General features: G+C 39.3%; 2 protein-coding genes across 3 annotated transcripts in view; both read left to right on the top strand.

The window, feature by feature from the left end:
* Nucleotides 1-3,679, top strand: part of ppp2r5a (protein phosphatase 2, regulatory subunit B', alpha isoform) — a 41,833-nt gene extending 38,154 nt beyond the window's left edge. The window contains exons 12-13 of the mRNA XM_075459831.1: nt 258-359; nt 1,529-3,679. Coding sequence (XP_075315946.1) covers nt 258-359; nt 1,529-1,769 — 343 coding nt within the window. The 3' untranslated portion in view covers nt 1,770-3,679. The remainder of the gene's footprint in view (nt 1-257; nt 360-1,528) is intronic.
* A 1,041-nt stretch (nt 3,680-4,720) lies between these two features.
* opn8c (opsin 8, group member c) lies at nt 4,721-13,533 on the top strand. 2 transcript variants are annotated; one of them, XM_075458952.1, is made up of 4 exons: nt 4,721-4,916; nt 6,928-7,221; nt 7,409-7,740; nt 11,744-13,533. In XM_075458952.1, the coding sequence occupies exons 1-4, from the start codon at nt 4,814-4,816 to the stop codon at nt 12,254-12,256; spliced, it is 1,242 nt and encodes a 413-aa protein (XP_075315067.1). In that variant the 5' UTR covers nt 4,721-4,813; the 3' UTR covers nt 12,257-13,533. The 2 variants fall into 2 exon arrangements, with proteins under 2 accessions (XP_075315067.1, XP_075315068.1); XM_075458953.1 differs by having other exon boundaries at nt 4,816-4,912.
* Nucleotides 13,534-21,045: the final 7,512 nt, after the last annotated feature.

Raw genomic sequence — 21,045 nt, 5'->3', positions numbered from 1 at the left:
TTATGTTATAGTACCACATACCACTCATTCAGTCTTATCTTTGAATTATCAGTAAGAATCAATCGGCCCAAATTCTTTACAAAAGTCTCAAATGAATTTGTGTGTGAACAGAGTTCTTGTGTCGTCTGTAACTTTTCATAGAAATATAACTTTAAAGGGTGAATAGTTGCATTGAGACCTCATTGAGAAACTGAAGTCTGTGTGTGTGTGTGTGTGTGTGTGTGTGTGTGTGTGTGTGTGTGTGTGCTGCATTTCAGGACAATCATAGCTCTGGTGTACAATGTGTTGAAGAACCTGATGGAGATGAACTGCACACTGTTTGATGAGTTGACATCGTCCTATAAAGCAGACAGGCAGCGGTAAGTTACAGTGACAGGCAGAAGACAGTAATTCTAAATACCGTTAAATACGCAATTTTATAAAAATAGATGCACAAACCTGGGATGGCTTTTTTGCCTCATTTGATTTTGAGTATCTGCCGATACAGAGTCCTGACAGTACTTCTACAGTACATTAAAAAAAAAGAAGAACAGCGAAGAAACAGATCCAGGATGTCCCTGATTTTTATTTTTTAATTATTATTTTTTAATTTTTTCAAATACCTCCACACCGCAGACATTTGCGCCCCCAGCTTGAAGCTGCTGCCGTGTTCTGCTTCGACTTACGGCACGCAGCAAAGTGACGTCATGCTGCCCGCCTTGTTTCTGTGTGGAGTTGAGACTCTGTACCTCATAACAGTAAATACTAAGCTGTTATTTTTTCCCATTTGTTTTGAAATATTATAGTTCTGATTTAAAAAAAAATAAATAAATAAAAATAATAATAATAATAATGAGAATAAACATACATATATAGGTATATATCAGATCCCTGATCGGGATGTAATGTCCGATTCCAATCGAGTCTGAAACTTCGTGATCGGCCCCGACTTCCGATCGGGACATCCCTGGTACAAACGTATTCAGTTAAAAGCCTTGGTTTTCTTAATAAATGCATAAATAGAGAAACTTTGGCTTCCTTTTTTAGCAAATACTTCCTTTAGTACAGTGGTTCTGGTTCAGTGTTCTTTTTCCTGAGAGCCTTTTTCTTTCATTAAGAACTAATGACCAGCACGTACCTGCGGTGTGGGGTAGTGACGTCTGTGATGGCCTGTTGTGGGATTTTTATTTTCTAATCCTTTCAAAGCTGCTGGTGGTTGTCTCTGGCAAGATACGCCCTGCTGATTCGGAGAATAACCTGAAACTGCCAGTTTGAGCAGTCTGGATGCAACAATGCATTCTAATGGAACTATTTCTTTGAAACTCCAACACTCCCCCTGATGAGTGTCCACAGGACCACCAAACTGTTTCTTCTGCAGTGAAAATGATTTTTAAACGTGAAGAGCGTCTTTAAACTGAAAAAGTGCTTGATTCAGGGTTCTGCTTCTGTATGTTGGTCTCATTTTTAGAAAAATGCGGTTTGAATCTAAAACCTATCAGCCAGATGCTTGTACAGAGGTGTAGTATTGTAAAAATGTTTCTTTTTCCAGAGAGAAGAAGAAGGAGCAGGAGAGGGACGAGCTGTGGAAGAACCTGGATGAGCTGAAGCTCAGCAACACTGCTCTGGTCCAGAACAACAGCCACGGGCTCCCAAGTATCCAAAACAACAACAACAACAATAGTAATAACAACAACAATGACAACCAGGACAACGGCGCTGACGCTGCTGCCGTCACCACGAGCGACGAAGGTCCTGACGTCGCTGTGGCAGCCAGCGAGAGTGCCAAATGACAGCGGAAGCCAGTGTTTGATTCCACAACGGTTTGACATGAGTTCAGGACCGTCAGGGGAGAATTAACGGAGATGTAACAACACAAATTACACCTCAGCAGTATATTGAATCTACTTAGTGACATAGAAACGCCAGCAGTTCTTTGGCAGGAAAAAAAAAAAAAAAAATTCAACTTAAGACTATTTTTTTTTTGATGTTACAGTGTGGCTGCAGTATATTGTTTATCTGTCTGATCAAAGATGTATCCTTTCACCTTTAGTTTCTTAACCGATGATGATTTTTGTGGTTATATTCAATGTATGATATACGCGGGAGGGGAGAAAATAATGACTTGAATTTAATGTTTCCGATTGTGCTGCACTTAGAGAAGCTGAATAGCTATTTAAAGATGTCTATTTTTAATGTGCTTTTCCTTGTTGCTGCCAACACCTGGGTCCAAATGTTGAGCGAGGAGGGAACTCTGATGTTGGGAGCGTTTTGTGCAGATGGGACCAGACCCATATACATACAGAAACCCATATATATTTATAGAGAGACCCATTTATACACAAAAAGGACTGATGTGAGGAGCCTGGAGGCGATCACCTCCTGATAGACGAGAGAGAAACATGGCCAAAAACACGATAAACTAATCCTGTATATGGAGTGAAAGCTCTGGAAGTGACTCTGCTTTAGATTATAATTTAACAATTAAGGTAAATGTCATATTTTTTCAACTATTTTTCTGTTTCAGGTGTTGGTAAATATTTTTTCATCTGGGTGAAAACATGAAGCTAATAGAGTAATTGCCTACATTTATACAGATATCACACTAAAGTATTGAGAAAGGGCTTTCAGAGAATGAAGTGTTATTTTTTTTTTTTTTTTTAACTTAAAGGAATAGTTCAACATTTTGGGAAATAATCAGAACTTTATATCTGCAAACAAAGGAGCAGCTAGCCTGGCGTTATACTGAGATTTTAAAAAAGTTTCCACATGGAGGATTCTTCAAAGTGCACTAATTAACACACCGTATAGTTTTTAATCCACACAAACACTGTATTTTGTTTTAAAAAGGGGCTCTGTGTTGGACTCCTGGAAAGTCAAAAGTAACGAATCATGCTAAACTAAAACACACGTTTGGGTAATTATCTGCAGGAAAGCAAATATTTACCAGAAAGGTGAATTATTCCTTTAAAACAGCTGATCTAAAAACACACACACAAAAAAAGAGGAAAAAAAACATTTTTTTTCAGAGTATTGTCAAGACTTATTTTGATTTTTACAGTCATGGGATGCAGGATGTAGTTGAGTGTATGTTTGTTGTGTATATGTTACATTTGGAGGCTATTTAAAGGGAAATGCCACTCAGCTTCAGATTCTATGTACAGCGTAATGTTTCTGTGGTTCAGGAAAGTGCAGTCAGTGGTTAAAGAAGCATAATGGTTTTCAGAGCTAAAGAGCAAAAACTTCAACTTGTCTTAGCACTTATTTGGCATTTAGTGTAACTTTTAATTCCCTAACGAGGCCCTCTGCGACGCAGTGATACCGAGGGAATCTCACCAGAAAAAAAAAAACGGTAGAGACGAGCGCTCTTGATCATCGAGGCCTGTTTGCTGTTTCCGCTCTGCAGACTTTATGACGTTTCGGATGCTGAGAGCTGATAAATGTGGACATTAACTCTGACTGCCAGAGATCATAGGAACAACTCCTGAGTGCTTTTAGAAATTGGCAGGTGTTCCCTCTGAACCTCGGTGTCTGCTCTGTTCAGTTCATCTGTTAAGTCCAGTCTTTTCTGATGCCTTTCTGTCAGTACAGCATTCCAGCCTCTGTGAATTTTAAAGAAACTACATGGGGAACCTGTTTTGTAATCACAGAGCTTAGTTAGGTTTCACCATCAAATAAAGTCTACTTTATCTTTCTACTCAAAGTGTAACTACCGGTCTCCTTTTTTGTGTGTTTGAACTGCAGTACATCATTACGGTCAGCAGGTGGTGCAAAGTTATCTTTTTTTTTTTTTCCCTCCCATGTTTCGTTGAGGCTGTCGGCACACCTCACACACAGCGGTTTGAAAAATAACTGGTCGTCAGTTTGTGACAAATACATTTCCCTGTAGTTTAGCTCATATACAATAAAGGGAGGATGCTCTCAAAAACTTTTGTGATGAATAAGTTTTAGTTTAACATTTAAGTCTGTGAATTAAACCCGTCTCTGTGTCTCCCCTCTATCTTTACACACTCTCTGACTCCACAATGCAGGGATCAGGGGTTTGTGGTTGTCAGTTATCATCTTCTGCGCCACTCTTTGTTCTTGTTGCTGAAGATGGTTCCCTATGACTTTGGCTGTGTGAAGAATGAATTTAGGGGAGCTCGGATGTCTCCCCACATATGCTTTCTGTCATGGGAAAGAATCACTGAGATTGAGTTCACTTGTGTAAGAAAAACTCAAGTGATCAGTGGTGATTCTAGATAAAAAGTTGGATAGAAAGTTATCCAATGAGGTGGGTTCAGGCTTGTGTTCCAGATTTACTGACAGTAGGAATATTATTCCTTCCAAGCCCCAAGTTTTTTCTTTTGTTTTTTCAGCTTTATTGTCAAATAGCTTCTGAGCATTGATAATTTATCATCTAAATGTGATATTCTTCTGCAAGGCTTACAGGCTTAAAAAAAAAAAAGAAAAAATGGGTTTTTACATGAAATAATTCTTTAAAAAAAGCTTTGAAGGCATAGTCTATCAGAAGATTAAAAGTAAAGTAGGCTATCAGACTTTTAGAGGAGTCAAAAATAATCTTCAGCCTTCAGGATCAACTATTTTTTTCTTGTTCCCATTCATCAGATTGCCTGTTTCAGTGAAATTTATGGCTTCAGGGACTGCATACTTACTAAAACAGTGAGTCCTTTCCTCACACCAGTCGAGTTTCCGGATCATATCACATCTTTCTCAGCAGACCTCGTGCTTCATGTTACCATGGTGACTTTCCCACCTCCTGCATAAAAGAAAGTCAGCCTCCTTGTAGACATCCCTCCTTGACAGACAAGTCTGGACTTTAGCCACCTCAGCACAGATGCCTCTGAACTCCTCCGATGACAACAGAACCGTCTCTGTGTTCTCCTCCAGACTGACCCCAGCTGCTGACATATGTGTGGGACTGGCCATTCTCTCTGTGGGTATGAACATTTGTCTTTTCGCTGCATTTCTGATTAGCCTCAAAACATTTTAAAGGCTTTAAAAAGCCACTTATGGATATAAATATATGTCAGCCACCAATAAATATATTTCACAGCTTTAAAATAAGGTGAAAACGGAGAATAACGGCTTCCAATAGGTCTGAAGCCTAAATTTAATGCAGATTTTTCTGCATTTCTTTCAGCAAAGCAGAATTTAAATATTCACCTGCTGTTGTTTATACTTGTATGACACATTCACACCTTTGTCACAGTTTTAATTAATATTCTAAGTTTCTTTTTTTTTTTTTTTAACGAAATTAATGTTTTTACATATTGTTTTAATCACCCACAGGGCTTAATCAATAATTAGACTATCCATCCATCCATTTTCTGTACCCGCTTAATCCAGTTCAGGGTCGCTGTAATTAGACAAGTGACACTTTAAAAATAGACATTAGACTTCTTGTACACTTTTTGTACAATTTTACACTCGAATAACGTGATTTTGTGTATGCTTTTAATGAAGAATTAAAGGACTAATTAGTTTATTAATAACACGCTGTAATAAATGGCAATTTGGATCAATGTAAAATATTTGTAAAATAAATTATCACTGTTGCATGTGTCCGTCTACAATGTTAATAATAAGACGTGCTATCACAACAAGAGCAAAACTAACAGAATGAATATTGGCAAAAACACAGACACCTGCAGAAAAGTAACTTCCAAACCAGCTTATCTATTTTCAGACCTTGGGTAACCATAGTAATTAGCGATTGCAGATGAACAATTTAGTTGTTAATGTACCTTTATTAACTTACAAGCTGAATAATATATTTCACATGAACCCTTAATAAACTCTCCTTGCTTTTGGATATCTGTTGAGCCACTCTACACTCTACATGTAAATAGTTGAACAACTGAGTTCACTGTACAATTGCTGTTTTTAAGTTCCTTGGATGGTGATTTTGTCAGATGATGCTGCAGTTATATAATCGGGATATTAATCGAGCAGAGCGACAGTCTGGAAACGCTTTAAGCAACCGTGAGCTGACACATTATCTAAATGGGCTGATTTAGCCATCTGACAAAACAAATAGAAAAATATGTAATTGAGAGCAGTTTTACTGGGAATGTGGCTGTATTAATAAACAATAAAACACACATGAAATACACTATAGGCCTACTGTTTTTTAAAGAAAAGATGTAGAAAGATGGGACGTTGGAGCGTGTGTATAGCGCCAAGCCCGTTTGAGTCTTGTTGAGTGAATAAACGCAGAGTCATTAAATCCCAAACTGCATTATCTGAGTGTATTAGTCTGGTTTGACAAGCTTGATTTCATACAGTTTTGAACATACTAAACTGTATTTTAAATGTCTGGTTTAAGTCCAGTGCCATATGCTTAATGATTCCATTATGAAATTCCCATCGAATGAAAGGTTACGGAAGATGAAGATTAACCATGAAGATAAACCAGAGGAAAACTTTTGAAAAGGACACTTGCAAAACCACCAAGTAAAGGCTCAAATAAAAGAAATGAAGGGTTTTGAAATTTCAAGTTGGAGCACAGTTTTGAATCCCCACAGAACTGTTGTTGGACTGGAAGTGCAGAAATACAAATGATGTATTTCACTTTTTCCACAGAAGAATATCTGTTGGAAATGTTGTTGAATGAATGATTGAAAAAGCTCACTGACACTGAAGCTATGTTCAACTTTATCACCTTTACCTGAAGACAAAATCATTATAACGTCTTAACTGTTTTTATTTTCACCAGAATGTATCTTATTCTTCTGAGCTGTTGCTCTCTTTATAGCACTGAAGTCCAACTTCATGAAAATATAGCTTTGTGTTTGGATGATTGTAAATCAGCCATGTCAGGTTCATGAGATAACAATACCTCCATTTTGGGTTAACAGTTGGGCTTCTTCCATGGGACCAACCTAAAAAATGAGTGCAGGGTTAATTTAGGAATAAAAGTGACTTTTGGTCTTCTCCTGTGCCGTGTAGTTCTGCTCTCTGTTCTGGGCAATGGGCTGGTGCTGGTGATCTGTTATCGTAGGAGGAAGAAGATGGCGGGCTCAGAGCTGTTGTGCATCAACCTGGCGGTGGTCGACTTCCTCTGCTGCATCTGCTTCTACCCACTCTCCATCCTCTCCTCCTTCCACCATGTGTGGCTGGGAGAAAACATCACCTGTGTTTACTACGGCCTGGGCTGTTACATCTTTGGCCTCTGCGGCATGTTCACCATCACTGCCATCAGCATCACCCGCTACATGAAGACCTGCTACAGCTTGGCAAACAGTGAGAGAAAACTGTTTTTTTGTTCTGTATATTCAGTTCTGCTGTTTCAGTTGTGAGACATGAAAGTAGTATTCTTCACCCTTGGGAAAGAGAATAAGAGTTTCCTAAAAGGTCACACTATTCCTTATAAAGCATATGCCTTGAATTTCTACAGGTCTGTAACTCCAGGTTTTGTTTCGTCTCACAGCTGTTTGGCTAAAAGGAGCCAACATCCGCCTGATGTGCTGTGTCATCTGGCTAGTTTCTGTGGTGTGGTCCAGCTTCCCCTTGTTCGGCTGGGGCGAGTACGTCCCCGAGCCTTACGGGCTATCCTGCACCATCGCCTGGAGGGGTTACCATACCTCAACCAAGGATGCCTTCTATGTCATCTGCTCCTTCGCCGGCTTTACGCTGGTTCCCGTCCTCCTCATCGTGGTGTCACAGGGTCGGATCCTCTACAGGGTGTCCCGCTTCTCCTACTCGCTGTCTGCAAGAGGAATCAGCAGCAACCTGCGTCACGCTGAAAAGCGGATCTCCATGGTGAGAAGTTTTTTTTTTTTTTATAATATGTTTATTAGGCAAATCACAAAAGTAGAAGGCAAATATATAACACATTTACAAGCCATAGGTTTTTTTTTTTTTTTGCCAAACAACTTAACCCACACACCCAAAACACCCACCCTCCCCACCCCAACTCCACCCACCCTCCCCACCCCAACTCCACCCATGACATGAAAGTAACTTTATAATATATAATATATGGGAAGGGCAAGGCGGCCTACACAAAATACATACAGGTACATTACAACATATTAAGATATATACACAAATATTGAAAAGAAACGGCATAAAATTAAAAACAAAATTAAATAAACATAAAACACAAAATAAAATAAATACATAAACACATTTTAATTATATCTATAAAAGGGGGGAGTGTCACTAATCTTCAGTGTCCGATTGTTGGTTGATATTTTGTGGATTATAGGAAAGAAGGGGGTCCCAAGTTTTATAGAATGTTTTCAAGGATCCTCTAACTGTATGCTTAATTTTCTCTAGGTGTAGGAAGGACATAAGCTCTCCAAACCAGGAACAAGAACCAGGTGGTTTAGGGCTCTTCCAGTGAAGAAGTATTTGGCGTTTGGCTATCAGTGCAGCAAATGCAATAACATCCGCTTGGTAACTGTTATATTTCCCTATAACAGGGGACACACCAAAAATTGCAATTAAAGGGCATGGGGAGATAGGAATCTTCAGGACATCAGAAAGAGTGGTGAAGAAAGATGACCAGAAAGCATGTAGTTTGGAACAGGTGAAGAAAGTATGTGTATGGTCTGCTGGAGAGTGAGAGCACCTGATGCAGAGGTCATCCGCATCAGGGAACAGTTTTTTCAACCTGGCCCTAGTATAATGAAGTCTGAAAACCACTTTGAACTGAATAAGACTCAATCGTGCACATATGCAGGTGGTGTTAATCCTGGCCAAAACATCCATCCACCAGAATTCCTCTAACGAAAGACCAAGTTCCTTTTCCCAAGTATCCTTAAGTCCCAGAAGGGGAGTCAACTGGGATGAGAGGAGGAGATTGTGTATTGATGAAATGCGAGTGTTGAAAACTGAGGAGCTCATTATGTCTTCTATCAAAGTTTTTTCCGGCAATGTTGGAAAGGAAGTGAACTGAGCTTTAGCAAAGTTTCTTAATTGAAAATATCTGAAAAGACCATGATTTGAAACACCAAAATTTTTGACCAGGTCAGCAAAGCTTACAAAAGAGTTACCTGAATAAAGGTCATTGAAAGAGACCAAGCCCACACTTCTCCATAGCATAAAGGTCTGATCTATGCTGGAAGGTAAAAATAAGTGATTGTTGCAGATTGGAAGGAGAACAGATGGAGATTTGAGACCAAAGTGATGCCTAAACTGCTTCCAGATTTTTAGGGAGGAAAGAACCACAGGATTATTAGTATGTTGAGAAGGGCGTGTAGAGAAAGGAGCAAAAAGTAAGGCAGGGAGTGAGGATGTAATGCAAGAGTTAGCTTCAATTACACACCAGTTGATGTCTGGGTCATGATACCATTTTTTAAGCATTTGAATGTTTGCTGCCCAGTAGTATAACAACATATTTGGTAGAGCAAAACCCCCCACCAGCTTGGGTCTTTCCAGCATTCTTTTCTGAATCCTAGGAATCTTGGCAGTCCAAATGAAAGAGGATATAATGGTATCCAATGATTTAAAAAAAGATTTAGGTAGAAAAATAGGGAGTGTCTGAAACAGGAATAAGATACGGGGTAATATGTTCATTTTAATTGTCTCAATTCGGCCAACAAGTGAGAGGGGTAGAGCATGCCATCTCTGAAGGTCTGCTTTTATATTCTCAACAAGGTTCATAAAATTGCTTTTATGAAGAGAGCTGAGTGAATGGGAGACATTAACGCCTAAATATTTAAAGCCATTGGGGGAAAACTGAAAGGGTAGTGTACCTGGAGGGATTAATTTAGCAGACTGATTGATAGGAAAACAAAGACTCTGAGCAATATTTAATTTATATCCTGAAAAAGTTCCAAATACCTTAAGTAAATCTACAATTTTATCAATAGAGTTTAGAGGGTCAAGCACATATAACAATAAATCGTCAGCATATAGTGAGACTCTATGTTCAAGGCCTCCTCTAATTATACCAGAAAATTGTGGGGAAGTTTTCAAGGCTATAGAAAGGGGTTCCATGGCTAATGCGAATAATAATGGGGACAAGGGGCACCCCTGACGAGTTCCACGTGCCAAAGGGAAGGGAGGAGATATATCAGAGTTAGTTTTAACACTAGCCATGGGAGCAGAGTACAAAAGACGAATCCAAGAAATAAATTTAGTTCCAAACCCAAACTTATGCAATACAGAAAATAAGTACTTAAATTCTACACGGTCAAACGCCCGTTCTGCGTCTAGGGAGATGACCATCTCTGGAGTTGGAGAGGCAGAAGGAGATAAAACCACATTCAAGAGTCGACGTACACTGGATGATAGTTGGCGGCCAAGGATAAAACCTGTTTGGTCTTCTGATATGATTTGGGGGAGACAGGTCTCAAGTCTATGTGCAAGCACCTTTGCTAGAATTTTAACATCATTGTTAAGTAGACTGATGGGTCTATAACTGCCACATAAATTTGGGTCCTTGTCTTTCTTTAATATAAGGGAAATCAAAGCCTGATTGAGAGTTGGAGGTAAAACACCCTGCTCCAATGAATCATTATAAACATCCAGTAGTAAGGGGGCTAGCTGAGTAGAAAACTTCTTAAAGAACTCTACTGGATAGCCGTCTGGGCCAGGGGCTTTGTGACTCCGCATTTGGGAAATTCTAAGTTGTCTAAAAAGGAGTCCATGGACAAACTATCAGAAGGAGGTTCTGGTGAGAAGTTTGATCCGCTTGTGACTCTTTGACAAACTTGATGTGACTCTTGAAGCGTAATCTTTAGACTTTTGTCACCAGACATCCAGTTACAGGAGGAACCTCAACGACTGAAACAGCAAAAAATATGAACTTGCTTTGACCAAATAATAAAGTCACTGCATGTATCGGAGCACGCCTGTTTCAGTGAAATTTGAATCCAAGTTTCCAAACCTTTAAATAGCAAAAGTCCAAGTTACATCATGATAAGCAAAAAGCAGCAATGGATTCAACACTTTGTCTATAATTGCTCAGAGGTCTGATGGGAAGCCAGTGCTGGTAACTGATTGGCAAGCCTCAGCAAATGAGAGGGCAAATAACTATTTCATTTAGTTGGAAACCCAGAAAACAACTAGCTCAGCCACGAGTGAGGCTCCTGATAAGAATGCCAAAGATGGCAGCCAGCAACCTAAAAGCCTACGAGAGGCCTTAAATGTGTTCAAAGTTCCTAATTACGCCGTATGAATTTTTTCCTTTTTGCTGCAGTTCCATAATTGAACTACTAAAAGCTGGAATCTAAGTATTTAATCAGCAACCAATTCACTGTAACTTCTGCAAACACTGAGATAGTTCTCATTTGGTTGAGCAGTCTTCATATTTTATCAAAGACTTTTTTTGTACTTTGGTAAAAAAAAAAACACTTCTTACATGTGAGGCGTTCAGGGATCATTGGTAAGTTTTAGCCACCAGCACAAATAAATTCCACTCATGTGGGAGAAGCTGCTGCACAAAAAACAATAGAAGATTCTCATAAACACAATTTATCACTGGTTTAAAGTAAGTCGTAGAAGGTACAAAAGAATGTGGTTATGTTCAAAAGAATAAATAGGTTGGCTACTTAAAATAGAACAAACCAATTTTAAGCTGTGGTCATATCTACAGGGCCATCATGATCACATGATGCGATTTGTCATCCGTAGTTACCAAGCAAAATTAAACATATGATATTTTTAGGCAGCTCGACCACATGACTACTGATGTGTCTTTTTTTTAAGAGGATAATTTACTTGGAAACATCTAACATGCGTCATACGAGATGATTCATCCATTTTCTGTTTCTAATGCAAAGTATCCTCTCTATTCTGTGACTTCCGCTTCCAGATGTTTTTCTGCATCAGTTTGGGGTTTGTGATCGCCTGGGCCCCTTACGCAGTTGTTTCCTTCCTCTTCATTTTCCACAAGGAGCCCTGGTACATGGCTCCGGAGGGTTTCGTTTTACCCGCCCTCTTCGCCAAAAGCTCCCACATCTACAACCCGTTCATCTACTTCTACTTTAACAAAACCTTCCAGCGGGAGCTGCGCTGCCTTCTTCTGTCGTCCTACCACAGACTGGGGGGAAATCGAGTTGGGGTGCACATTTCAACGGGCCACCAAGCCCCTCATCCCATCCACATTCAGCTCCAGGAACGAGGCTGTGTCCAAAAGAAGAACTTTGGTTTGCCCCCAGACAGAGCCCACAGCAGGAACAAGGCCAAAAGTAAAGCAAGCCACCCCAGCAGCAGCAGCCGTGTCCCTGTTAGGCAGGTGTTTGTCTGCTGGGGGTCCACATCGAAGAACACCCCCGCGGTCATGGATAATCAGCCTGCCAAGGACGACCAGCCTGTCTCCATATGAGCTCTTTCCCTGTTTTTAAAGGGATGGAGGCACGGCGGTTTAAAGGCACCTCAGTTCAAATCCACACTGCGATCAAGTTTAAAATCTTCTCCTGCGTGGTTTCATCAAACACTCAGGAAATAATCAGGGCTCATGCTGCAGATTTGTTTGATTATTGAGTTTATAGATAACAATTTGTTCTTGGGAGTGATTTAGAAATATTGTAGTCTACTTTAGTTTGTGTCGTATTGTTTGAAGTCTTATCATGCAGAAAGATAAGTGTGCATGATAACCAACTGTGACTGTGATAAAGCTGTAGGTTTGCCGAAAGATCAAGTTTTAATTTATTTGCTCAGCTTGACACCAAAGTTAGGCTGATGTCATGAACCAGTGTTTTATTACAGTAGCAGCGTGGATCTGTGGGCAGTCCCAGCACGTGTGGAATAGATTTACATGAAATTTAATTCAAACTTGAGAAGCTCAGCGTCCTCACACGACTGACTGCAGATCTTGATGAAATGATCCAGGAAGTGAGTCTGTGGAATTGCAGCAACATGACTTTGTGCCAAATACTTTTTTTGATGATGTCTTTGAACCGTTAGCTTTTTTTTTTTTTAAACCTTTTGGTCAATATTGTTATTAGATAAAGAGAATCAGGAAAAAATGTTTTCTCTGTTTTTATCTATAGATTTTCTTTAAGCGAATTATTTGTGGAAAGTTGTGTCCAAGTTTGCTCAGTGTTTTGATATTTATGTTGTTGCTCTTTTGTTTTCTTGTTTTTGTTTCATCATGGTGTATGTTATTTTCTTTTTATAACACACAATTTTAAAAGCTGTCCTTTATTACACTTGGATCTCATTGAAATTGTACAGTAAAACATGTTTTTTTTCATGAATTGATGGGACTGGAAAGAGACTCACCAGCTGTACACAGAAGACCTCTTGAAACCATTAAACTGCTACCTGAACTGATATTTTTTATCCAAAATAGATAGATGAATGACGTTGTCACTTCAGGAAGTATGAACATACGAAACTGACTTTGTACACCACTACTGATCACTGCTGAACTGTAGTTAAAGTTAGTTAAAGGCAAATGCAAAAATGAAAAAGACACGTTGAGCAAGCTCTGTGAAAAAGCTCTGACATGTGACTGAGAACAGCAGATGCACAAAGACTGGCAGGAAGAGAGAGAGGAGAGAAACATCAGCAGAGAAGAAGAATTACAACTCAGTCCAAAATCCATTTCAAATATTTTTCTTTTTTTGCTCTTCATTATGAAATGAATTGAAAAGTGTCTTTGTGCTTGCTTTCTTTAAATCATATTTTGTTATCTTAGGCATCAACTGTCGTAAATATTCATTAAGGTTCAGTTGTCCACATGGTATAACTGAACACAATAAACAAATTAAAACTAAGAAATCTTGCATACCAGTCTGTTAATTCTCACTGTTTATACTTAATGTCTCAATCAGTCTGTTTGTACTATGATTCAAATCAAATGAGATTCCCACCCAGAGCAGGACTGGTTTAATGTCACCTTAGCTCTTCTGAAAAATGATTTTCCATAATGAACTGTCTCGAGCATCAATGTTATAAAAGCCACTTTGTTGTGACAGCAATTAGAAATGTACACTTTATGTACAGAGGAGAGAAAATAATTTCCATTCAGGACTGTATAAAGCTAATCATTTAAATGAGACATTATGGAAGTAAGCCTAAATGAGACCCCACTTCAGGCATACTTTTGCATATCATTTATACACATTTATACACGTATCTTTTTGATTACGTCAGAACTTTATAGTAGATGGTGTGCAATGACACACAGTAGAAATGTAGTTAAAACTCCTATCATCTTGGATTTAACGGCTTCTCTCTTCTGAGCCCCATCGCATCGAACCATCTTTTTAAACCATCCTGCCAGGACTCGTTCATGCTCGCACTATTTTCTTCGCGGTGGTGGAGTAATATCAACGAACATCCAGTACAAAATGTCAAATAAAACACGACAGAAGCAACTTTTCGCAACGAAATTTGATATGGATTACCAGTGCACACCAGTAACCACTCCGGTGAGTTGATGATTTTGAAAACGGACGTTTATGGTGCTTTTACGGACCTTTTAGGACATGCACATGACTTGCCATTCTGAAGCAGGTTGAGATGAATCAAAATTAGGCAAATACCGGAGACAGCAGTAAAATTCAAAAAAGCGGTGAGGGGGGTTCTAAAATATTGCAGACGACTCATAAAAGAGGCTTAATGTTGAAAATACCGCAGTTCCCCTTTAAGTTTCCTCATATAATTTAAATGTTTAATAGTTGAATGTACATAAACCTAGAAATATTACATAAACTTTACTCTGAAAGTGTATCGTTAAAATTTACTAAGTTACTTCATAACAGTATATACTACAGTTATATAAAATTTACTTAAAATTTTGAGTAAAATCATATTCCTGCCTATGAAAAACAAGTAGACTTTACTGAATTTGTTTAAATAAATATAACTTAAAACTTAAATGTGTTTAAGTAAATGTTACTTGATATCTTCAAAACTGGTATGTTTTATGGTAAGTAAAATTTACTTGATACTGGCAAGTGAGTGTTACTTGATATTGCAGCATCAAATATTACTTAAATCATTTGAGTGCAAATACTTACAAAGGTTTTTTTTAAGTAAATCTTATGAGTTGTTTTTTTCAGTGTATGCTCTATGTACCCTGATATTAGCCCACATTGTATCAAATGCAGTTTTGCTGAGGCTTCACTCATCCACATGTACTGGTCTTGTTCGAGCCTTACCAACTATTGGAGGGAAATTTTCCATACACTCTCTCGGGTGATAGGCATTAGGTTGGAACCAAGCCCGTTGATTGTTCTTCTTGGGTTCATGGAGGCAGGGGTCGAGTTGTCCATAAAAACGACGTACAATATCCTTTGTCTCCCTGCTAGCTAGACAACTGATTCTACTCAGGTGGAGGGATGCCTCCTCCCCCACTCATGCACAATGGCTAGAAGAAATCATGTCCTGCTTGAAATTGGAGAAGGTTAGATACTCGCTGAAACTATCAAGCAGGAAGTTTCAGAAGACGTGAGGTCCTTTTCTTAATGCATTCCAGACTCTAAGAAGACTTGGCCATTAGGTGCAGCTTAACGCTATGCATTCTTGGTTTATGCTTATTTTTAGCGCAGACTCTAGATGTGGCAATGTGCTCATATTAGTGTAGTCAAGTGTATTGGCAGCGACTAGGAAGGGATTATTTTACATTTGAAGATTTTATTTGCTTTCTTTTCTGTAGAATTGTTGCTATACTGTCTTCTCTTTAAGTTATATTACCCAATTCATGTTTTTCTGGACACATTGGTGCTATTTGTTGTATTCATGTCTACGCATGTTTTTGTAATGTCCATTTGTCATTGCACTCTGGATATTTCGAAAATCCTTTTATAAACAGATTTTGATTAAAAAAAAAAACTACTACAATCAACATTTAAATACTCTGTAGTCATCATTTCATGAGCTTATTACAAGTAAAATTGTATCTACTTGTAAAAACTTCTGTTCTGCTGCTGCAAACCGTGCCAACCTGCGTCTTTGTGTTTATGGTCTGTTCTCTGTCTCTCTTTCTATTTTTGTTCTTCCCTTCTCCTTGCTGACCCCTAAACCCAGCGAGTTGAGTTGCACGCTGGGTTCTGCTGGACGTTTCTTCCTATTTAAAGAGAGTTTATTTTCCCAAATGCCACCAAGTGCTGCTCAAAGCAAAATTTTCACTCCTCTGTATGTAAAGTGCCATGTCAGTACAACTTATGTGGATTGTCCCCATATTAACAAAACTGTTCAGAATTGAATTAGCTTTATATATATTTCAGCTTCATGTTTTTGTCTTTGTTGCCATTGACTGTCCTATTTAATCATTGTCACCACTCACATAATGTGATTCTAACTGAAGGAAAGCCTTAAAAACCAACAATACACTACATGTTCAGCGCCAAATGCCTTGAAAATGAGATGACAGGAAAGTATGTTGCTCAGTCTTAAAAAAACTTTTTTGATGCGATCCCACTATCAATTGGACATCTTTATTGATTATAGAAAGTTTTACACTATCTGATTAGATTTTGGAGGCATCACAATTCAGATGACAGTAAATGTGTTTTTAAGTTTTTACGTTTTGCAAAGTTTTTGATGATATAAACAGAAGTTTCCTTGTAGATTTTCTTCATTCACAAAAACTCCTAACTTTCATATCACCAGGAGCATGATTTCAAAGTCAGGAGAGTGGACTGGCATATGTCAGACATAATCAGCTAGCATGAAGCTTACCTTAATATTTTCTCCCAAGGCTAACACTCTACACGGCCATGAGTCAAGAGGTTACATGCCCACAAAGATATGGTGGCAAAACAAACCACCTGAATCGAGAAGCTGAACGTGACGGAGACCTTTCATTTTTGTGGGACCAAAGCTCCACCTTAAATTCCTGTTTACACAGTAGATGCTGTGTCTGAATGTTTCCATGGAGGGCCTTTAAAGATGAGCACTGAGATGTTTAGCCAGGCTTTTGTGAATGTGTTGCTCGTGATGTAACCTCTTGACAATAGGCTACATTGATGAGTGAAGCCACAAAGCAACGCAGTGTTTCCTCCATCTTCTGAATCAGCTGCAAAACTTTAATTGCTTTTCCCATCATCAGCTTGCCAAAGAGCTTTATCAAAAATGTCACTGTGGTGACACTTACTTAACAAAAATGACACAAAAGACAGGGACAGGCACCTGTCACGTAGCAAAAGTAGTGCTGTGCCTTCATCAATCTGCCAAATATTTGAACTCTGAAAGAAAAATATGCATCGAAGCATGAGAAAATACAACACGCAAGCACAACAGTCCATCACTACAACTGAAAATACACCCACACACACATGCCTCAAAGTAGACCCATTAATGACAATACAGTGAAGCTGCACAAATTGCACCAGTGACAGTAATTGAGTATTTCTGTAGAATAAGTGCAGCCCATCACTGTCAACACACAGCCAAGATCAAAACAGTCACGAAAACAGAGGCTTAGTCTGACTTGGCTCCACGCTGAGCTTTTGACAATTGCACGGAAACCATTAACTTTTCCAAACAACGCTGGATTGAGGCTTCCAGGATCAGAGCCAACTAAAAAAGATGACAACGAAAGGGCAAAGGTGCTGTTTGTTTGTTTGAATGTCTCCGTGCTGGAGTTTGCATGTCTGCTTCAAACGATCGCAGATCAGGTGAAATGAGGATTCATATAGAATGGATTGAGTAGTCCATCTTGGCCTATGATACAGCATCACTACACTCGTCTTTTGGATTTGTGGATCACGCCCAGAGGCAACATTTTTTGGTGACATTCATGTACAATAATTGAGTCAGTGAGGTTGGACTTTGTCTAAATTAATCTAGTTGCATTTAAACAACTAAATTAATTTGGGAAAAGCTTCTCTCCCTTACGCCAACTAAATGTTGCTGTAAACATTACCATAAAAATCCCAACAATGATGTAGTTACCAACAAACAGACAATACTGAATAGCACTATGTTTTAAATATAGTGAATATAGTTGAATAAATGTTGAGAGGGAACTATTTTTTATAAAATGGCCGTAAGGAAAGTTTCAGCTGGTCTTGTTGGTCAGCATACATCCATCCCCCAGCCTCGAACATGAGTAGGACTTGATCCTAAACCATATGTCCTCTGACATAAAACAAACCAAACTCATCGCAGCTCTGTTGGTGCTTACAAGAATAATCTTTCAGCTTGGATTTTTAACAGGTTATGTCTCCTTTTTGGAACATCAGAGTGAAAAACATCCTTCATGGTTGTTTTGTTTGCATGAGAAGTGGGACAGGAGGTGGGTCTTTGGCTTGCCTGTGATTGGCCACCCTGTGTCAAAGATTCAGGGTTGCTTTTTAATTCAGTGTGCCCTGAATTCAATTTTTTTTTTTTTTACCAAACTGTTTCTCTTTTGGTCTTCTTCTAGATACTCTTCTACGGTTCTTTGCTTTGACAAAAATGAAATTCGACTCTCTATTTGCTAATCAACAGAAAGATACTAACACACCAACACACAAGCACGACACAGGGGAGCTAAATGAGAAGCAGAATGATGATTTCTCACATAAAACATTTAGAGCTGAACTCCAGGGTTACATCTGCCTGTGTGCACCTGATCAGTATATACGAGGGACATGGAGCCAATCTGTGGGACCATGTTTTCTGGAGGTACAGACTGTCACGTCATCTGACCCTCATTAGCAGTGGCAGGCCCTAATGGGATGCATGGCGATCTTATTATGTGAGGACGCCGCCTCAGTGGAGCGTAACCGCACAGGCAGAGATGGAAACATGGAGGGGGGGGGGGTGACTGAAGAGGGTTTTGTTATGGGGGCTGACGATGCTGGAGTGTTGGTTGGTAGCTTGGTTTAGAGTAGCACTGCAGGTCCAGGTCAGGCAAAAAAAACAAAAACAAACCCTCTCCTCTTTTTTTTGTGCCAGCCAGGCCTCCATTGTTTAAACCCTCATTAGCACCACTTAGTAGAGGCTGTTTTGCAGAATGTGGGGTGTCATTTTGAAACAGCCCCCCCCCCGGCTCTATCAGCAGAGCCCTCGAACTGGGAGGCAGCCCACCTCTTCACTTCTTTGGAAACTGAGAACTGACTACACAGACCACGGTTCAGGACAGCAGGGGGTTGAGGGCTCACTCAGAAACGCCATCATGGACCGTGCAGATTGTGGAATTGCAGCCATGAGGAGAGGAAGCTACGATGATGCAGAAGCTTCACTGCGTCCTGTGAGTATTGATCCTCTATCTGCTGGCAAAGGTGAAAAAGATCCGGTCGGGGATGACCACTGAGTGTGACTCTGGTAATTGTTTCAAGCTTATGAATCTGACACCTACATCTGCAAATTGCGACATGGTGTTTATTAGTTTCTGTGTGTTTACGAGAAGTTTCAAAAAGATGTTTCATGAAATGGATCAGAAAGGAGAAACAGTTTCAGGTATCAGATTCACTCTTGATCATCTATGATCAGTGACACGGAAACAGGGATTAGGTCGAATCAGTACTTCAGGTGAGAACATGCTGCAGGAATTGGTAGCAGTGCAGCTTTTAATTGTTGAAGAAAAAAACAAGAAGAAAGGACAGAAAAGCTCAGATCTTTTTTTTCACTTTCCCAAAAATATCAAACTTTTCCTCTGAATGACGTCTGGAATCAGGACACAACTTTTTATACATTACTTTTAAACTGTCATAAATGGTAGACCCATGTGAGAATATTTCTTAGATTTTTTTGTCTGATTATCTGCACACGGCCTGCGTTCACTCAGAATATTTCAGTGCCATTTAGAAAGTGATATGGCAATATTAATATGTTTGATCAACACTTCACAGTCAGATACGTGACGGCAAATTGACTGGCATCAGATTAATGAAAAAAAAAATCGAAATCAGGCTAGTTACAAACCTTTTTCAAAGAAAAAAGTTAGTATTGGTAAAAATAAGTTCTACATTGTGGCAGCTCTTTTTAAATTGACCATGAAATAGTGACCGGAGTACCGGAGTGCTTTGGCCTATTTATGCATTTGCTGTAAAAACACAAGCTTTGGAGGCCGACTTCCTCCTGAAAAGCCCACTCTGCTTTGATTGGTCAGCTCCTCTAGCCTGATCAGGCGCCAAGACCCATAAGCTCTGCGACAAATTCAAAATATGTGAAAAAGCTTATCGATTTCCTGGAAACTCTAAGAATATCTTTAAAACCAGCCTTTGATGTTTGGACCTGATGCTGCCTCTTTGGAGATGTGTTGAGCAGAGCACTGAATTTGATTTCACGGGGACTTTAATGTATGGTCACATCTGATTTCTGTTAACTCGAAATCCCAGCAGACAGTCCAAAAAACTATTAAACTTTTCCTGCGCAGTCATGTATGTTTCTTCATAATTTGAACCCAGCAGCTTAGCAGTTACCCCACCACTCCTACATGTGATACTTCTGTGATACCACATGATGCTGTTTTGTAGGGACAATCCAAAAATGAAGCAAACTTTGATGTAAAATCAGTTACAATTTACAAAAAAAGTAATTAAGCCTATCAAAAAAAAAAGAAAAACACGAACAAGATAGTGTACTTTGCACATCCGAGAGCACACAAGAGTCCAATGGGACCCATGTGACATGCGTTAAATGTGCCTTTCCCAGTTGACATTGGGCGAGACGCAGGATACACCCTGGACAGTTCGCCAGTCCATCACAGAGCCACACAGACACAAACGACCATGCACACACACTCACTCCTAGGGACAATTTATAGAAGACACCAATCAACCTAACATGCATGTTTTTGGACGGTGGGAGGAAGCCGGAGTACCTGGAGAGAACCCACGCATACACGGGGAAAACATGCAAACTCCACATAGAAAGGCCCCGGCCGGGAATCGAACCTGTAACCCTCTTAGTCGTATTTTATGTTAGTAACAATTGGGGGAACACGATGTTTTCATATCTGTATCTTTATTAAGAAGAAATCATTTTGGTGATGATACTGCAGTGTTTGTTGATGAGAAATTTAATTGTATTACTTGGCTTATGCCTTAATAAAACCCACACATATGAAATCATGACACAAATAATCTTTTGGTCTCAATAGGAGTGAAATAATACAACTCACCAGCTTTCTTCTTTTAGTATGTTTACACAGCTACCTGCGATCTTTATTTTTGTTTGCTGGCTGCTTCTGTCACTTGGTTGTTTTCTTCATCTTACCATCTCTTTGTTCTT

The sequence above is a fragment of the Odontesthes bonariensis genome, chromosome 24, assembly GCF_027942865.1.
Source record: "Odontesthes bonariensis isolate fOdoBon6 chromosome 24, fOdoBon6.hap1, whole genome shotgun sequence".
NCBI lineage: Eukaryota > Metazoa > Chordata > Actinopteri > Atheriniformes > Atherinopsidae > Odontesthes > Odontesthes bonariensis.
This window is presented reverse-complemented; position numbering and strand designations above follow the sequence as displayed.